General features: G+C 41.5%; 1 protein-coding gene across 4 annotated transcripts in view; it reads right to left on the reverse strand.

The window, feature by feature from the left end:
- ASTN2 (astrotactin 2) overlaps positions 1-20,174 on the reverse strand; it is an 879,885-nt gene that overhangs the window by 184,330 nt on the left and 675,381 nt on the right. For all 4 annotated transcript variants that reach the window (XM_045469026.1, XM_045469024.1, XM_045469025.1 and 1 more), the window contains one exon: positions 1,480-1,745. In XM_045469026.1, the coding sequence (XP_045324982.1) occupies positions 1,480-1,745 (266 nt within the window). The remainder of the gene's footprint in view (positions 1-1,479; positions 1,746-20,174) is intronic.

The raw sequence follows: 20,174 nt of genomic DNA on the forward strand, positions 1-20,174 counted from the left end.
ACTGAGGGGTCTTCTGCGTCATTTCCAGAGGGCTCCTTCTGCTGCACAAATCTAACCTATCTAATCCTTCCTGCATATCCTAAGCATCTCACTGCCCTCCAGACAGATCCAAATTCTATGAGCTAGTTTTCTATAACCTGTATGATCAGGCTCCTTCTGACCTCTCTAGCCTCATTGTGCTTTCCTTTTATCTCTTGATCTTAGTCACGGGGGATGTCTTCCAGTCTTCGTATGGATCATGTTCTTTTCTGCATCTGGTCATCTACCTAATGCTTTCCCCACCTCCTTACTCTGATCCCCTCTCTGTCCTCTATGAAGCCCTACCTGACCACGCACCACCCTCTAGCACTCAGTCCAATAGAATGCTATGGTGGGAACGCACAATCCATAGCATCCTATTGGTGCTGGTCAGGGATCTACCAGAGGATCTTCTTTGGAGGTGCAGGGCCAGCTATCTGGGAGTTGCTGCAGAGGGAAGCATGGGGACCAAGTAGAGATGCTTTAACCACTTTCCTCTTCCTAAGTGAAGGCATGGCATCACTATTCCTGGTTTTTAGGAATTGGGGTTCCTGAAAGATTGCATTTAGAGAAACTGTTCATTAATACACTTTTGCAAACCAGTGAACCATTTATATGGTCTCTTCAAGGCCAGGCATACTGTAGTGGAAAATGAGAGATTCAGAAAGAGGAAAAAGAGGAGACAGAACTTCGTGACTAAGTACATGGGCTCTGAAACAGACTAACTTTGAGCAAATCACTAAACATCTTCGAGGTTTCCTTACTTGTAAAGTGGGCATGACATTAGGATGAACCACATGGAATTACCACTTTTATAAATTAAAAAATGATCCACAGTTGGTAATTTCGTATGAATCACACCAATACTTATATGTATTTCATAGATCTGGAGGGAAGATTAAATGAGATAATCCAAGTATAGCACTGAGGCAGAGACTGTCAGGTTTTCAACAAACCCATATATCTTCTTCTCCTAGGCAAACAGATAGAATAGATTTCCCTGTTTTTGTTTGCACACAGGTGTGTCCAATGGCTGAGTTCTAGCCAAGGGAGTGGAACTGAAATGATATTTGTTACTTTCAGGCTTGGCCCATTTCAACTTCTCATGTATCATCCTCCATGTTCTTTCTTCTTCCACAGCAACTGTGGAAGCATCAGGTTGATGGAGCACAAGACAGAACAAGGTGGGTCTCTGAACCATCTCTCAGAGTAAAGCCACTCATCATCAGAAACATTTATCTGGGACTCTGCACAAACAAGCGATAACTTCTATTGTCTTAAGCCATTGAGATTTGAGGATTTGTTGGTAATAGCAGCTATATATGTACTTAAACCATGGTAAGGAATCAATACCATGGTGATGATGACAAGACAATCCCAGTGGACAAAGGGCCTACAAGGGCAGGAGGCAGGAAGATTGATACTTAAATGTGACGCAGTGGCTGTGTCAGGGGAGCTCACCTCCTTGGTACCATTGTCTTGGATGAGGGTATACAGTGGTACCACACGGTTGATTTCCAGCAGCACTGGCGTGGGGCTCAGCTGCTCTTTGCCCGGCCGGCGGCAAAGGTGGCAGGTAGAGGGACAGCGGCCTTTCTCCTCACAGCGGATCTCCACACCTGAGATGAGCTGGTCATCTGACAGCATTTGCGCCGTCAGCAGACCTGAGAGGTAAGTGATGAAGGGCATGGACTTGAGTTCCTTCTTGCTGCCCAGCTCTGTGGTCTCTGGAGAGGAAAGAGAAATTCAATATTGTTCAAAAGGTCAGACTCTTGAACCCATAGGGTCCAATGTGCTAAGGAGGAGGTATCCACTGGAAAGGAAAAAAAAGATGGTAGAGTGGTTTGCTCATGATGCCTTGGAAAGCACACCTGCTTGAGGACTCAAGGTGTCAGAATGGTATCTTGTTTTATAATTCATGTTAAATAGCTCCTTACTTTCTCCAGGCCTCACTTTCTCCATATTGGAAGTTGGTTGCTTAGACAAGAGGATTCTCCAAGGGCCCTGTAAGATGTAAATATCCAAAGAAATTTTTCCCAACAGGAAATTCCTGTCTACTGTCAATTTACATAAATTTTACCTTTCTTTTGAGAACTTGCTCCAGTCCTGTATTTTCCATGAAGTTTCAAGTAATGGCGGAAACATAAGCTGGAGTCCAATCAATTTCCATTTAAATCCCTATTCTGTTTGAAAATAGCAAGGGGTCTTGGGAAGGTCTCTTAATACCTAAGCGCCTTTGGAGATTAATTCTGTAAAATGGGGTTATAACGTTAACGAAACAGTGATGAGTGGTAAATGAGATAGAAGGAGGTGGACCTGCCTGGAAAAGAAATGATTTCCCCTTTCTTTCTGTGCTCCTCTGGTCCCTTGTTCAAATTTCTTTTCCTATCTTCTTCAAGCGCACGCTGAGATCTAATTACATATGCTCCATTCTGGGCTGTCTCTCTTGACCTGTGCAGTTAGCATTTCCCACCTCTGTGCTTCTGCCCACTTTCCCTGCTGCCTCTCCAAACATTTACCACCCATCCATGCTCCATTTCAATATCCCCTTTTCGGGAAATCTTTTCTCCTTGCTCTAGCCCTTCTTCTCCAAAGAAGCATTTCTGTTGATAAGCCTTTTTCTTGTTAAGCTCATTTTCTCATCTCATCTTCTGCTGACCTCGCCAACCATATTATCGGCTCTTGGAGATGGGACCATGTCTCCCACTCCTGCCTCCCGCACCCTGTCCACTTCAGTGTCCAGCACGGCACTAGGGATATACTTAAGACTTCATCAAAGAGGAAAATTATGGAATCTGAATGGCTAGAATGACATCCATGATCTAGTCGGGAGGCTCCAAAATCCTTCAGAGGAATTCTTATGGATCCCAAGAAGCATCTCAACAGATGCTTGCAAAGGACAAAAGGGAAACTGGGCAGGTGGCACTCTAAACCCCACCTCTCGGCTTCCATTAGAGCAGTGCCACTTGTATCTCTCCTATAGACTGGCCTTCTACATAAGGCTTCATAAGAAGAGAGTGGTCTACAGCCATGCCAAAAAGCTTGAAAAAGCAAAGTAACTGGTACAACCCAGGGAGTTCCATTTACATCAGAGACTTTGTGAATGGTGTTCTCAAACTTACGAGATGCATAATCTGAGTGGCAAAACAGGATAGCCCTGTAAGTAATAAGGGACAGGGCTTGGTCCAGATGGCAGTTTCTTCTAAGCCTGGTAAAGTGAAGGCAGGCTCCTGCCTCAGTGGAAAAAGTGGCCCTGGGCACCAAGGCCTGAGAGAAAAAGTAGGGTTGTCTCCTGCTCTTGCTCTTGGCCTGCAGTGACATGCAGCGGCGATCTGGAAATGGGCTTGTGAACGAGAAATCAAAATAAATGCGGCCTTCATTCATTACTCTCTGGGCCCTCGGGCCTGGGATCTGGGCTCCACCTTTTGTGTCTGGCTGTCAACAAATGCTTATGAGCATCAGATCAAAGACTCTGAGGGAGGAAGACAAGGCAAATTCCAGCTAACCAATCCTTCAGAGGGATTAAAGAAGGGTAGTTACTAAGATAAACAAAACAAAGCTGTGAAGAAGGCATCTCAGCAGCTGGGCAGACAGAGACAGTTTTAAGTACAGACAAGTCGAAAGAAGATGATGATGATGATGACTTCTGGAAGTGGAGGCCAGAAGGAATAGTTTTGGAGAAGGGTAACTTCAAACTTTGGAGAGAATAACCATTGAGGGGAGAAGGTCAGAGAGCAGTCAGAGCTGTGAGGACACTAGCGAGACAGTTAGCCCACACTCTGATCCAGAGGTCAGCAAACTATGGTCCATGGGTCAAATCCACACCTCAGCCTTTTTTTTTTTCTTTTTTGTAAATATAGTTTTATTGGAACACAGGCACCCTCATTCATTTATATATTGTGTATGGCTACAATGGCACAATTGAGTAGGTGCAACCAGGACACTATGCCCCACGAATTCTGAAATATTTACTATCTGATCCTTTACAGATTAAGTTTGGGAACCTCTGCTCCAGTCCTAGGTTATAGATGGGGAAACCGAGTCTCAGAAAGAGAATCTACCTTTGGTCACACAAGAATGTGGCAGTATAATGGTAACATTGGAATCGATTAGGCCATCAATACACTTACATTGTGAATCTCCAATGAGAAAAAAATAGTGAGGCACCTTTTCTCCATAAAACATCTTCCAAAAAACTACTGAAAAAACATACATTTGAAAATGGTAATCTGGTATAACCCTCCCATTTTAAACAAGGGGAAACTGTGTCCCAAAGAAAGACTCTCCAAGGTCACACTCTGAGTTTGGGTTCCTTTCGGTACATGATTCCAGTCTCTTCTGTTAACCAGTTCATCACTTAAACTACTAATTTTATCTTGTATTTTAAACCATAGATGGCCCACCCCTCATAGCACATTGCCACATGCACATAATTTAACTGGGAAGGAAATAACGTGTTGGAAGTAAAAATTCCCTTGATCAAACGTTCATAGCCCCTGGGTTAAAGATATAACTATCCATTTAACAACAAAACAAGCTATAGATCTTTGCTGGTCTGTTTTTTCCAATAAATCTCTTTCATCTTTTTTTTTTTTCAATCTATCAATCCTACAGGTGGGGTTAAAAGCCCACGGTCTAGACTAACAGTTGCACTACAGTAGCAATATAGAATTCCTAGTTGAACACAGAAGCTGGTTTTGCAAAAGGAGGGTCCTTGAGTATCTCCTGGTCCAACCCCATCGCTCAACAAACGAAGAACTTGAGACCTAAACAGAGAAAGAGATTTACCTCTATATTCCATGCACATTTATTAACAATGATCCTTTTTGTAAAGATCGCTTCATGCCTAAGTTATGATCTGGATGAAAGTTACAACAGGGAAGACCATTAACCATTCCATTAATTATTCCTCTGTAGACATGGCAATTGTGAAATCTAATTATTTCTGATCCAACCTCACTCTGTGGCTAAAGTCATCTTTAGTTCAAGTGCCAGTTTTTCAGAAAAGCCTTCCCTGAACTCCATCCCCATGCCACCAATCTACATAGGGTTTCCTATCAAAGATTCTTGTAGCATCCCGTTCTATCCATCACCTCTTAATGCGTCCAGACTATAAACTCCATGAGGACAAAGACCATATTAGTTTTGCTGATTCCCATACCCACTTCACATAGAACGTGAAACACTTCAGGTTTTCAGTAATATTTTCAATAAATATTTGTTGAATATGTATTTATAGACCCTGATCACTGTACTATCTTATCAAAGCACTGATAAGTCGAGAACGAAGGTCTGTGCATGTCATGACTAACAGTTAATTGATGGCTTGTAATCAAGTGGCAACCTCTTCCCAAAGCAAAATTAGCTTTCTCAGTTGGAAGGTTTATGGATGAATAGCTGATCAATTTGCCAGTTGCTCTGACCTCCCCTGGGTTTTCACATAGGCCCTTGCCATTGAGGGGATGGGAGAGTTCACTTAAAACAGCCTGTCTCTAACAGGCAAGGATCAAGAGCATTTTTGAAGAGACTTATCCTCTGTTCACATTTCCCATCCCTCTGAACAATGCTTCCAAAATAGGATCATGTCTGGTTTCAAGCCCAATTCAGTTCCAATGACACTACAACCCATTCATTTGAGAACCTGCCAACTGAACTCTCTTTTTTCTCCTCCCAAATTCCTGCTGGGTCTAATTTTGTTGCCACCAAAAAAAAAAAAAAAAAAAAAAAAAGCAGCCTCAGTTGAAGTGACAAGTCCTTGTTGGGAGGACAGCCAGGGCTTTCCGGCAGGAGGCGATGGCACTGCTTGCCCTCATCCAGAAAACAAAACAAAGGCAGCAGACGAAGGGCTCCGGGGAGAGCCAAAGCCGTGCGAATGTTTGTTCAATATTCGGCCACAGCGCAGGGCGCTGCCTCCCAAGTCAGACAGGCTTGCTTTGGCAATAGGCTTGCACTTGAAGCATTTAAAGGCTCCACAGGGACCAGAGGGGCTCAAATTAGAAACGTTAAGGGTGGGGGGAAGAGGGTGAGACTTTTATATCATAAAGAATGGCCTTTATTACAGCAATGGCCTCCCAGGAATTGCTGAAATGGGATCATTTCTTAGGCGGAGTTACTGTCTCCTGTTGGAGGAAAGCAATTGCTCTGAGGCCTGACTCAAGGACCCACACAAATATCCTAAACAAAGGGAAAGTAGCCAGCCGAAAGGCCATCGGCAAGGCCTGTGCTTGTGCGTTGTGCAATCCAAACTCCCCAGCGGAACAGTCAAGGTCACGCATTGTCAGTGTGCCCTTCGTAAGTCACGGCACCGACCTGACTGAATGAGTTCTTGGGAGGATCAACGATGGTGCCTGGCAAAGGTTAAGCTCTCAGTCTGTATTAGTCGTTGTTGTTGTTGCTGCTGCTGCTGTGGTTGTTATAATTCTTACCGCTGCTGCTGCTGCTGCTGCTGCTGCTCACAGGATGTTACAATTGCAATTTCTACGGAGACACCAAGTTGGAATAGAAATGAAATCCCAAAGCCGAGCCCCAATATGCAGGATTTACAAAGGAGGTGGATCCTAGTTTCAGAACTCCAGAATCCTCCGCCAGAACAAGGAAATAAAACAAGGTCAGAGAATAGACGGGAAGGATTTAGGAGAGATTTGTTTTAGACAGTCTATTACCTGACGTTTAGAGTCTCCAGCACCCCAGGTGAGAGATATGTGGAGCACGGTACCTTTTCATCCCATTTTGTAAGAAGGATCTCAAGAGTGCCTCTTGGAGAACTTGGTAGGTGTTCCCTACAACTGGGGAGATAGTGGACTAGAGTCTTAACGCCACCTGCAAAAACTCTACTGACCTGTGGCAACACCACAGGCGGGCGGCGGGGGGGGGCGGGGGGGGGGCGCGGGCTACACAGGGATGAGGCCCAAATCCCAGAGGCTGCCAAAGTGAAAATATTCCAGTCTTTCCCCTGTACCAGGTGTGAGTCACATAGGAGAAAGAGAGACCTAGAACGGTTGGTTCTAAGTCCTACCCGAGAGGAATTCTAACAGAGATTGAGGGGTTCACCCCAGTGAGAGTCCCTATGAGATAGGCCACTAGAGAAACACAGGTGGAGGGAGAACAGTAGCAGGCAGCCTGAGAGAAAATGCATCATCCCAGGTCTTGGGGAAAGCTCCCGAAGAAGCCCCAAGAGAAAGGGCTAGCTTTAAAAAACTGTCAAGATCAGAGAACACAGAGCCATATACAAGGGTACCAGGGTAAGGATGACCTTCCTAATCCTTACCACTTCCGCCCTCTGCTTTGACCATGGAGGGAGAGGAAAGAGAAATGTGAGGTAGAAAAACAGAATGAAGGCCAATCTTGCCCCACCTCTTAATGCCCCCACCACTGGGGAGGGCAAGGAGATGTGATATGTCAGATTTAGAGATCTGATTAAAATTCTCAGACTGGACAGCCTAATTCCTGACTGGAAACTGTGTTAGCAGCTCAAAATGTCTATATCACTGTCTAGCCCATAAAAGTGAGAAGAGATTAGATGTGCCCTGCTAAAATCTTCATCTAGGAGCAGAGGAAGATTATCCCACTGAATACATTAAAAGGATCGTGAGAAGCAAGTCACATGTATACTTTAGAACGTACATATATTCATAAACTGTATTGTGAATTTTCTCCATTTATATTATCAACCGAACCATTTACATCATCTTCATTAGAGTGCTTATCACATTTTTAATTTTAGTTAATATGCTAGTTCAATTAATAACTGTGTCCCCAACTAAACTACAAGCTCCATAAAAGCGAGGACCACAGCCTGTCTTAGTGACTACTTGCATCCCAGCACAGAGTTCACTGTCTGACGTAGTATAGGTGGCTTACAGGTTAAGTATCTGCATAAATGAAGCATCTGACCCTCTTTCCCTTTAATCGCTTCCATTCCTATAACACTTGTGAGACTTTAAGCTCGCTATCTCAACTTACCACCATAGTTCCAAAGGCAGATGGTCTTAACCTTACTTTATTCAGGTACAAATAATAGCTCAGAGAGACAAAGTAATTTGCCCAAAGCCAATTAAAGTTAGTAACTAGCCTAGCCTTTTTTTTTTTTTTTTTTTTTTTTTTAGCAGGGGCGCCTCGGTGGCTCAGTGGTTAAGCGTCTGACTTCGACTCAGGTCATGACCTCACGGTTGGTGGGTTCAAGCTCCATGTCAGGCTCTGTGCTGACAGCTTAGAGCCTGGAGCCTGCTTCAGATTCTGTGTCTCCCTCTCTGCCCCTCCCCCACTAGTTCGCGCGTGCACACACGCATTCTCTCTCTCAAATAAAAGTTAAAAAAAAAACACTAAAAACTAACGTTTACTCATTTATCTTGAGAGAGAGAGAGAGAGAGAGAGAGAGAGGGAGGGAGGGGAAGAGAGAGATCAAATCCCAAGCAAGCTCCACACCATCAGTGAAGATCCCAACAGGAGGCTCAAACCCATGAACCGTGAGATCATGACCTGAGCTAAAATCAAGAGTAGGCTGCTTAACCAACTGAACCACCCAGCGCCCCTAGCCTAACTTTTTGTACTGGTTCTCCTACTCCTGCCATTGTCTATGTTTCCCCTCCCCAAATCTTGTAGCACTAACTCTCACTCTTGCACAACGAGTCTCTGCTGAAAACACTTGGGCCTTCTCTGTTGCTGTTATGCCCAGACAACACCGCCAGGCTCCCTCACCTCTTTCCATGGACTAAAGCATCTCACGGGTAAAAGGTAGTTTAAAGGTCACCTGGTCAGAAATCCCATCTGATGTTCCATTCACCACCAAATCATCCTCTTCTTTTTGGAAACTTTTAATGATGTAAAGCTCATTATCTTTTTAGGCTTCCAGTTCCATTATGGGACAGCTCTGTTAAATCTAGATGGCTTCCCACCCAGGAACTGCATTCTTCATCCTAAGCATCAGACCCAGACCCAGAGGTATGCACTTTATGTTATTAGGACACCCTATCGAAGGTCCTCAAGCCTGTCCCCTCCTTGGGGGTCATGCTAAGATTAACCAACGAACTAGGTGGATGAACCATGGGGCATTCCCGAGTGCCTTCTGATAAGGTATAAGTGTCTCAGTGAGTGTGAGTATGTGTATGTGAGTGTGTGCACACGTGTGCATATTTAAGGAATGGAAGGGAAGACAGGTCTACAAAACTGCCAAATCCTAGGAAAACTTGTCTCCTGATCTAACCTAATTCACAGCTTCTTCCCAAAATATACAACAATCAGCCCATTTGCAGAGGGCAGCTATAGCACACAGACTTGCTTGGGGGTGAATTCCACCCCTTCCATTTCCAGGTGGGGGACCCTAGACAAGTCAGTTAACCTCTCTGAGGCTCCATGTGCTCGCCTGTAAAATGTTGATCCTGTTAGTACCTAAATCTTGGAATATTCGGAGGATCAATGCGAAACAGAACCCGATGAGGAATTTACAAATTCTAGGGTGTCCGGAGCATCGTCAGAGTTATTTTTGTCCCAGCCCTTGGCCTTCACCTCAGCATTATTCAGTTCTTGTTCAAGTCTGGATCTGTAAAGCTTCCCTTGTAACCTGCAGCGCTTTAACCACACTGTCAGGAATTTCTCCCCAAACCACCCACTTTCTACCTAGTGGAACACGGCAGACAAAGGTAGAATTGAACACTTAAGTCCAAAGCTACTGAGTTAGATTCCCTGATTTAGGATCTTTCTGGTCAAGTCACTACCTCTCCAACCTTGGTGTTCCTCGCTTGTAAAATGGGAACACTAATTCCTGACTGAACTGCTCTGGGCATCAATCAAGAGATGCAGCCCCAGCTGATTCACACCGATGATATCATATGGCTCTTCCTATCATACTACAAATTAGGAACAGTCGCCCCCTTTTATAGATAAGGAGACTGAGGCTCAGAGTGACACAGTATAACCTCACAAGAAGATACCTGTTTCAAGTGAAAGCAGTAACATCTCTGAGGAAGCAGTTAAATCTGAGGAAAATACTCTCTGCAAGGCAAGGAGGGCCAGCCCTATACACTGCCTAGTACCCAATATCCCAGTAGTGGCTAATGTCGTTTAATGTTTGTTGCAAATTAGAATCCTTCATTTTTTTTTTTTCCAAGTACTAAAATTCCTGTGTGGCTCTGCTGTCCTAAAGAAATTACTGGGCAGAGTGAAGAATCCCAGTACAGTTCAGTGGACCCCAAAGTGGGCCTTTCCACAGTCCAAGGTGTGCTCAGGCTTCCTCTACCCCTCCTGGAAGGGAACAGTCAGTATTGAAGCTTATCATTTACTCCTGCCTGTAGTGGGACAAGACGGGCCCTGGCCAGTAAAGGGAGGCTGGAGAAAAAGGTCATCTGTGATCTCCTGCTGCCCTCTAGTGCCTGCTTAAGATGATTGCTCTTGGGAAAAATGTGTTCTTCCATGCCAAAGAATGATTGCTGTGTGCAAAGCAACTTGCTAGGAGCTGAGGACAGCAGGTAAAACAGTAAAGCCTTGGCTAAAATACAAGGAAGCCTAGTGTAATGACCGTAAGGCAAGCATTTGCTTAGAAGGCCTATTTGCCAGGTTTGCAGCCAGGCAACGGGGGGCAAGGGAGCTGAAGGGTGAAATTATGAGCAACGATTTGTTTCAATCCCAGCAGTACCCAAATATAGAAATTGTACTGAGTGTATCCACTAAGGAGAAAAAGCCAGACAAGAGGGAAAGAAGACACGTGGGAAAGATCATCAATGGAGCCGAATCCTATAGGAACCAGGCAGAGATAAACTCCCAGGGAGTACAGGAAAGGATGTGATCCGAATCTAAGACAAATGGAAGTTGGAATTTTATCATGAGGCCAGGGCCTCTGGGCACAGCTGTGCGAGTTGTGCACACATGTGACAGTAACAAGGCAAGGGGGTGAGTAGGATCTGAATCCAGACTCAGCCCCGCTAGCTGTGCCTGTGCCCACCGGATTGAATCCAAGTAGAAGAGCACTATTTCCTGATTTCTATAAAAGCTAAGTCATGGGCTGGCCAAGGCCTTGCATGGAACCATGAACATGCTGTCAGAGCCTCCGCTCTATTATGTTTAAAGTAAGGCTAGTCTCACCGACGGCACAAAGTTGTTAGAATCTGAGATAATGTATGCCCATGCCACCCAAGAAATTTCAGTTCTTATTGTTACTACTATTATTATAACAAACTAGTTTTATTTTTAAGAGATGGTGGGATAAGTCCTTCAAGAAAGGGAAAGGGTAGAATGGAAATTCACATTTCCTGAGCTTCCATTATTTTTTGCCAAGCACAAGACATTATGAATCTCACTGGCTCCTCGTGACAGTGCTTTTGGACTAGGGAGTATTACAATTGTCACAACCATATTTTACAAGCGAGAAAACAGAAGTTCTGAGAGGTGACAGACTGCAGCCAAAGGCTATTAGGCATTCAGGGCAACTCTAAAGCCCATTTTCTCGCCAACGGAGCACAGAAGCATCATTAAGAGGAGGCCTGTCCTCTCCTACCTGAGATCCCATTCTCCCTGTTTCTTAAAAACTCTGCTCAAAACTTATCCCCTTCAAGGAAGCATTCCAAGATTAGTTAATCCCCAATTCTTTCTCCTCCCAGTAGCTTCTTAGGCTAGGGGTCAAGGATGAAATGCTCAGAAGGTATCATTCCTGGATAAGGTTTAGGGAATGGAGGTCTCTGGAATGCTAGTAACCTGCTTCAGACAGAGACTCCCAGATCATGCTGCTTGGAAATGACCTTGAAGCAGGAGAGCAGGCTGACAAGACATACCTGGTCACCCTGCAGCCAGCAGGAGGTTGCCAGATTTGAACATCAAGGAGGGCGTGACCCTGAAGTGGGGTCATTTGGAAGCTCTGGTGTGAAGGGCTATCAGAAAACAAACTTCTACTCTCTGGCCACTTTCCCAGGAGGTTACAGGCTTGTGACTACACTTCTAACTCTTTCCCCTGAAATCTTAATACTCAGGTTAAAAGGTCATCTTTAAACATGCTGACAGGCAATAGTTTTGGAGAACAGATTCAAGGTGAGTTACTTCTCCCGTTAGCATCCTTATTCCCTGTAGTTGTGCTGCTAGGGATAAGGAGAGGGTCTAATGAGCCCACCCATCAAAAAATAAAATAAAAATAAAGGGCTAAGACCATTAAAGACTCCTTCTCATATTGCTGAGGGAAGCAGTAAAATTAACATTAATAATAGCTATGGGGCTCCTGGGTGGCTCATTCCGTTGAGTGTCCAACTCTTGATTTCGGCTCAGGTCATGATCCCAGGGTCATGGGTCAAGCCCCATGTTGGGTTCCGCACTGAGCATGGAACCTGCTTAAGATTCTTTCTCTCTCTCTCTCTCTCTCTCTCTCTCCCTCTGCCCTTCTCCTCCGCTCATGCTCTCTCTCAAATTAAAAAAAAAAAAAATTAGGGGCACCTGGGTGCCTCAGTCGGTTGAGCATCCGACTTGGGCTCAGGTCATGATCTCGAAGTCTGTGAGTTCCAGCCTCGCGTCGGGCTCTGTACTGAGAGCTCAGAGCCTGGAGTCTGTTTCCGATTCTGTGTGTGTGTCTCTCTCTCTCTCTCTGCCTCTCCCCTGTATCTCACTCTCTCTCTCTGCCACTCCCCCACTCATGCTCTGTCTCCTAATGTCTCAAAAATAAAGATAAACATTAAAAACAATTTTAAAAAAATTAAATAGTAGCTATGATTTTACAGGGACATATCACAGCTCAGATGTTCTGTCATTTACTATGTGTACATTGTCTCCTGTGGTCTGTAAAAATCTTAACAGTGAGAAGTAGGTTTTGTTACCGCTTTTTAAAAGATGAAGAAATGGAGGCTCACAGAGAAGAAATCAATGGTTGGAGTGAACTGGATTTGCAGCCACTTTGACTGGTTTTACTTACTCTAAGCATCTTTCACTATTGTAAGCTGTGTCCAATCTGCTAGACCACTGGAGATTCAAGGCTAGGCAGTTATAAATTCTGAAAATTGAATGTGTAATTTCTGTTACTTCTGCCCATTACATCATAGTGATTAACAATAAAAACCTTAACATAAGAATCCATGGACAATCAGTAGGTAATTGGTTGAAAAATTATGGTGTATCCAGACGGTGGAGTCTATTTACTTAAAAAGGGAATTAGGACAATCTTTATATGATATGGAGTAATCACAAATATATTTTATTAAATGGAAAAAGCAAAGTGCAGAACAGTGTTTATAGTGCTTTCTTTTGTACAAGAAAGGAACATAAATATATACATTATATAAATATGGGATTTATATAATATGTATATATGACCTATATACAGATTAGATAGATTTTTCAATAAGTAACACTTAAACAATCAACTCAAACTAAAAAAAAAAAAAAGGTAAACCAAGGGGGAGCAAGGAAATAGGGCCAAGGGGACAAGGATAGAAGCCAAAGTTTTTTGAATATATCATTTTTTTTAATAAGTTTTAGCTTTGGAATCATGTAAAATTATTATATAATTTTTTAAGTCAAAAAATATAAAAACAATCTCTGCAAATTAAATGCAAACTGAAAAAATCTAGTTTTATATATATACATATATATATATACATATATATATGTATATATATATATATATATATATACACCACAGAAACAATAATTATTTTAAGTGGCTTTTATTTTTTTTTTTTTTAAATTTTTTTTTTTCAACGTTTATTTATTTTTGGGACAGAGAGAGACAGAGCATGAATGGGGGAGGGGCAGAGAGAGAGGGAGACACAGAATCGGAAACAGGCTCCAGGCTCTGAGCCATCAGCCCAGAGCCTGACGCGGGGCTCGAACTCCCGGACCGCGAGATCGTGACCTGGCTGAAGTCGGACGCTTAACCGACTGCGCCACCCAGGCGCCCCTTAAGTGGCTTTTAAAATGCAGAAACTTTGATTTCATGTTTAATGAGAAATATTCCAAAGGAAAAAAAAAAATCTGCAAATAGAGCTTAAACTAAGATTTATTGCTAGCTATAGTATTGGTATTGTTATTTTGAAACTATTATGGATATAATGTGGGCTATAGCAAATAAATAAGCCATTACATTACCATCGTTAGGAATGAACATTATAAGCAGAAGAGGCAACTACTTCAGGTATAGAGTCAAAGAAGGTGAGAAAAATTCTGTACACTGAAATTTTCACTGGAAATCATATAAACTTATGATTTATTTTTATCTTTTACAAAATAAGCATTTCATAGTTGTCTCCACTGAAAAGACCTAGAAATGATGACAGCTAATCGCAATGAATATCCCTTCTGCCTAGACTCTTGTTTTGAAATACCATTGCCCACTAAAAGAAACAAAAGATTCTTGGAAAAATTCCTTACTCCAGCTCTGGAAGAGGTATGATACAAGCTGTGCCTGGGACATCTTGCCGTGCCAAAAAGCAGGATCTGCCAAAGGCTGATGTGGTCATTTCAAAAGGACATAGAAACCCATCTAGAGGGGCTCACACTGGCCTAACATTGATTGAATAAACTGAACATCAAAGAGAATAATGACTGAAATTGATTGAAATGGATCAAATAAATAAGTTTCCTGTAATTCATAGTGTACTTCAAACCAAAACCAAAGCCAAAGCCAAAACCAAAAAGCAAACAAAGCCTATTGATCACCATTGGGGATGGCTAGGACACTAGGTCATTATCTGAAAATTGATAAAGGAATACAGTAATAATCAAGTTTTATTGCATGAACTGGATTTCAGGGTAACTACCCTTTTCTTTATGGCAATACTGCCAGTAACAAAAGGTTGGAAGAATGACAGAATTACAAAATTGCCATTTTGTAAGCTCTAATAAGACAAGAGATCTGGACAGCTCTCATCAATTAATCCTAAAATCATTAGCAGAAAGGATGATGGGAAAATGTCTAATCAGTGTATAAGAATTATACTGCCTAACCTGCTGATCAATCATAATATCACTAAAAGTAGTAAACCAGACAAGTACCTTTGATATGATGCCAGAGGAAGCACACAGCATGGCCTGTATGCTGGCATTCCTTAGGTCCATGGATAAAATTTAAGAGTCTGTGAACTTGTTTAGGGGAAAAAAGACATCTTTATTTTAAGTATCCTATAAAGGCAATTTAGCATTTTCTTAAATTATGAATGAAGGCAACAAACAATAGTAGTGTACCACTTCCTATGATTTTGACAATCAAATTCATATATATTTCTATCACATTACAGTTTTTAAAAATACAGGTATTTCCAAATACTTACATTCAGTACTACTTAGAAATTGTAAGTTATTAGACTCTCCACTACATCTTGTTATTAATAAAGAAGCACACATAACATTACACTACTGATTTTTTTTTATATTTTGATAACTATATCTGATATCATGTCTTTCTTACATAGTTTCTATGAATTTAATTTTATGAATTTACAAACATGATTCTGATATAAGTGGGTCAGCAGTCTTCATTCATTCTACACAGTGGGTCCAATGGGACCAAAAAAAAAAAAAAAGTGATGAATCGCTAGGAGAAAAGAACAAATTAACACAAAGAGGGGGCCATCAGCTAAATCTGCCAAGTAGACAATTCTAAAGAACACATGAGTCACTGTCTTTGACAAATAATGGCATGGGCAAAATTTTAGGTGTGACTGTTATAGACTAAAGGAGACCAAGTACAACATGTAGACATTTTGATCCTTATCTAAACACACTCATAAAAAAATAAAACTTATAAAAAAAAGTTTTTTGAAGCACTTAAAGAATTTTGAATATGAACTGCTAGATGTGATAATGATGCTGAGATATTATGTTAAAAAATAATGGTCTGTTAGAGATACATACTGAGATATTTAAAGGAGGAATGATAGGATATCTGGGATTTGCTTTAAAAGATTCTAGCAACAAAAAACAAATTGGGAGTGAGGGATAGCTGAAGCAAAATCAGCAAACTATTGACAACAATAATTGCAGGGTGATGGGCACACAGGGACCCACTATACCATTTTCCCTCTTTGTGTGTGTACTTTTTCTCCATAAAACACAGAGAAAAAAGGGCTGCCAGAGGATTACACAAAATCAGTAAAGGCAATTACTGTTGGGGAGTAGAACGGGGAGGAATTTTTCACATCTACAGCATGTATTGTTTTGATGCTTTCTTCTAAATGCATTTTCATTTGTATTATGTTTAAAAGTGAAAAAAAATAGCAACCAAATATTCCTACTTTTGTAAAAATAAATTAGAATAATGGTTAGCAATGACATGAGAAAAGTATATAGAGATGGATGGGGGTAAGGGAAAGGACATTGTCTCTGTCTGCTGCCGGCCAGTCTCACAGACTACCAATTGATGGAGTGGGACAATCGTAGCCACCATAAAGAGAAAGGTGGATGAAATCCTGGAGCAATGATAACAGGAAATATGGAATGAGGTTGAGAGGTGGGACTTAGCAGGAATAAGGCCCATGGGAAATTTTCCAGCAACCCTCACTTAGCATTGAGTTGAGTTGAGGTTGATGACACCAAACAGGCAATGTTCTCTGAGCAAGCCTCCAAATGCCTCCATCATTTATCAAGGATCTACTCAGTCAGTGACTACTGCTGACCTTTGGCTATAGGCACTAGTTCAAACTATTAGAAAGTGGGTCTGGCCAATGCACATACATGTGTATGATATTAAAATAAAGCTTCAAAATTCTGAACCAACTATTTCCATATCAGTTCAAGAAAATTAAAAAAAATCCTCCCTCACAAGGACATTTATGCAGCCTTATTTGTGATGGTTAAATGTTTAACGATAGGCTTCTCAACTTGACGAAGTCTTACCTGGCCAGTTTGACAACCATGAGGGCCAAATACACACACACACACACACACACACACACACACACACACACACATTTTTCAAACATTTTCCCATTTTAAGTAAATATGAAAACTTACATTTATTAGAAAAACACTTGTTGGATATCCGATAAAGTCATAAGTATACATTAAAAGAGAACCTTGTAAATGAACCTTGTAAATTTATATGAACATAACCAATATAATGGTTATATTAAGGTGATGAATAAAGTTGACTCTTTGTATATGCTCTTTTATGCTATAAATTTAAATTGAATTCAAACGTCTATTGAGCACTTCCCATGTACTGGGTGAAGGTCAGACTGAGAAATACACAGGTATTGAGTATGGCATATGTAGATGAGAGTCAGAGTTTCAGCAGAAAGTAGACTAATGACAGGCAGACAGACAGATGGTAAATACATAAATAGAATAAGAGATTGAGGGAGGGAGGAAAGGATGGAACCTCTAAAATGGCCTGCAATGATCTCATGTCCTTGATATGCACTGCCTATTATAATCTCTTCCACTTGAGTAAATTGCTTTTAACCAACAGAATATGGCAGTTGGGGATGTCACTTCTATGATTAGGTTACAAAAGACTGTGACTCTTGTCTTTGTCAGACCCTCTCTTGATTTGATGAAACAGACTCTCATGGAGCAGCTCACATGTCAAGTACTATCAGAAATCTCCAGCCAAATGGCAGCAAAGAACGGAGGCCCTCAGTCCAACAACCCTTAAGGAATTGAATCCTGCCATCAACTACATAAATGATCTTGGAAATGATCCTTCCTCAGTCAAACCCCAGCCCTAGCTGATAACTAGACTGTAGTCTTATGAGAGACTGTAAGGCAGGGATCTAGCTAAGCTGTGCTCAGATTCCTGACTCACAGACTGTGGAGTAAGAAGTGTGTTGTTTTAAGCCACAACACTTCAGGGTAATTTATTATTCAGTGATACATAAGTGATAGAGATAGACAGATATAACTTTATTCTATCATTTCATGGAAATTCTAGCAATTTTAAACCTCTAGAATCAAACAAATTTGGTTAGGATAAAGTAGAGTTTTAACTCCTCCCATTTTCTCCTTTGTATTCTATAAACACAAACTCCTCTTCCTCCTCAGAGTTCATCGGTAATAAGAGATGAAGGAGAAAATATTTTGTCAAAAATACTATAGATCACATTAATGATAATAATGGCTATAGTAGCCAACATTCACAGAGCACTTACTCTTTACCAGGCTGTGCTTTAAAAACCTGGGCTCTGTTAAGTCATCCAACATTCAAACATTCCTATAGGTCGATAACTAATAGTCCCATTTTGCAGAGGTGGAAAGTAAAGTACAGAGAGACTAAACACCTTTTCTTTTTTTTATTTGAGTGTGACAATGAGCTAGGTTGTTTTTTTTTTTTTTTCGTATAGCAATTTTTATTTATGTATATTTATACTTACTTCCAAGGATTTTTTATTTTTATTTTTTCATCATGATAAATGTATTCTTTAATCCCCATCACCGTTTCACCAATCCCCCCACCCACCTCCCAAACCTCCCAAACCATCAGTTTGTTCTCTGTAGTTAAGAGTCTGTTTCTTGGTTTGTTTCCCTCTCTCTCTCTCTCTCTCTCTCCTTTTATCTTCAATGTCATTTGTTTTGTTCAAAGTAAATTCTCCAAGATTCCACAGCTTGTCAGTTGCAGCAAGTTACCAAGCTTCACCTCAAATCACCTTTTCCTCAAAATAACTTTCCAGGTAGGGGGGACTGGGCTTCCAAACAGGTCTGACTCCAAAGCCCCTTTCTCTTTCTACTACACAAGGGTGGACTTAATAAAAAAACAAACAAAAACAAAAAAACACCTTGTTTATAAAAAGCGCAATAAATTACACATTACTACCAGACAGGCAATATCCTAAAATGTAAATGTTTAACATCTAATATTTCTCATTTTGTCTCCCAAAATCCTATGGGTTAGCTACTGTTATTCTCATCATTAGGAAAATAAAAAAGATGTTAAACTAGAAATCTTAGCAAATGGAGAAAATAGTGCTTATCTCATTGGGTGATGCTATCGGTTGAACTGCGTCCCCCAGAAAGATAGGTTGATAGCCTATACGTCAGAATGAGATTTTATTTGGAAATCAGGTCATTGCCGATGTGATTAGTTAAGATAAGATCATACTGAAGTTTTAATTAGGTAAGATGGTGGTCACACTTAATCTGACTGCTGTCCTTACAAGAAGACAGCGACACACCCAATGAGACGAGGAGAATGGCACGTGAACATGGAGACATACACAGAGAAAATGACCACAACAAGATGGAGGCGGGTATTGGAGTTACGCTACCATAAGCCACGGGATGCCTGTGGCCACCAGAAGCTGGAAGGGGAAACGAAGGATCCTCCCTCAGAGACTTCAGAGAAAGCATGGTCCCACTAACACCTGGATGTCGGATTTCTAGCTTCCAGAACTGTGAAAGAATAAATTTCTCTTGTTTTAAGCCACCCAGTTTGTGATACTTTGTTATGACAGCCCTAGGAAACTGATACAGGTAGTTTAAAAGTTAAATGAAAAAAAGATTATGATGAAATGCTGAATAAAGAGTAAAGTGCTCCACAAAGAGTATTTTAGAAACATCTCTGTGTATGAGGAATGCTAATATTGTGCCAGAGTATGCAAAGCCACGGAATTAAAATGAGTGCCTTTTCCCAGGGTATTTATTTTACTCTGAGATTTTTGAGGGAAGTGTGGTAATTAATTTCACTGGTAAGTAATTTAAACATAAAAAAAAAAAAGCACAGCCAAACATTTTTTTTTTTTTTTTAATGAGGAGAGAAAGGATTTTTCATTGTTGTTGTTGTTGTTCTTTAAAGGCATGCTTGGATGATATCTCCAGACTGTCAGAGGAGTGCAACCAGCTCCTCTCACTGGGGAAACATCAGAATAAAAACATGATGAGTCCTGAATGGAGACTTTGGGTTGGGAACTGTGGTTTTCAGCAGAGTGATAACTCCCATCTGGTCTGAGAAGAGGGTATAGGTGAGGTCTTAAGGTTGGGAACAAACTATTTGACGGCAGCCCTCCCATCTCCCCAGCCTCTAACATGCGGGGCTGATAGAAGTACTCCCCAGTTCCCTATCCAGAAAGGTTTCTTGCCATTCTGGTGAAACAGGCCACTCAGACTCTCCAACATGGCAGAAACTCAGGACAGAGGGCAATTCCTGCTGTTCCCTGGCATTGCTGCCCAGAAGAGCTCATGGGAGTGTCTTTGTCTTGACAAGATCATGCTCTGTGGTCAGAATAGCCACGATTTGCCCCACAATCCTTGAATTCCTA

This window comes from Leopardus geoffroyi, chromosome D4 (genome assembly GCF_018350155.1).
Source record: "Leopardus geoffroyi isolate Oge1 chromosome D4, O.geoffroyi_Oge1_pat1.0, whole genome shotgun sequence".
Taxonomy (NCBI): domain Eukaryota; kingdom Metazoa; phylum Chordata; class Mammalia; order Carnivora; family Felidae; genus Leopardus; species Leopardus geoffroyi.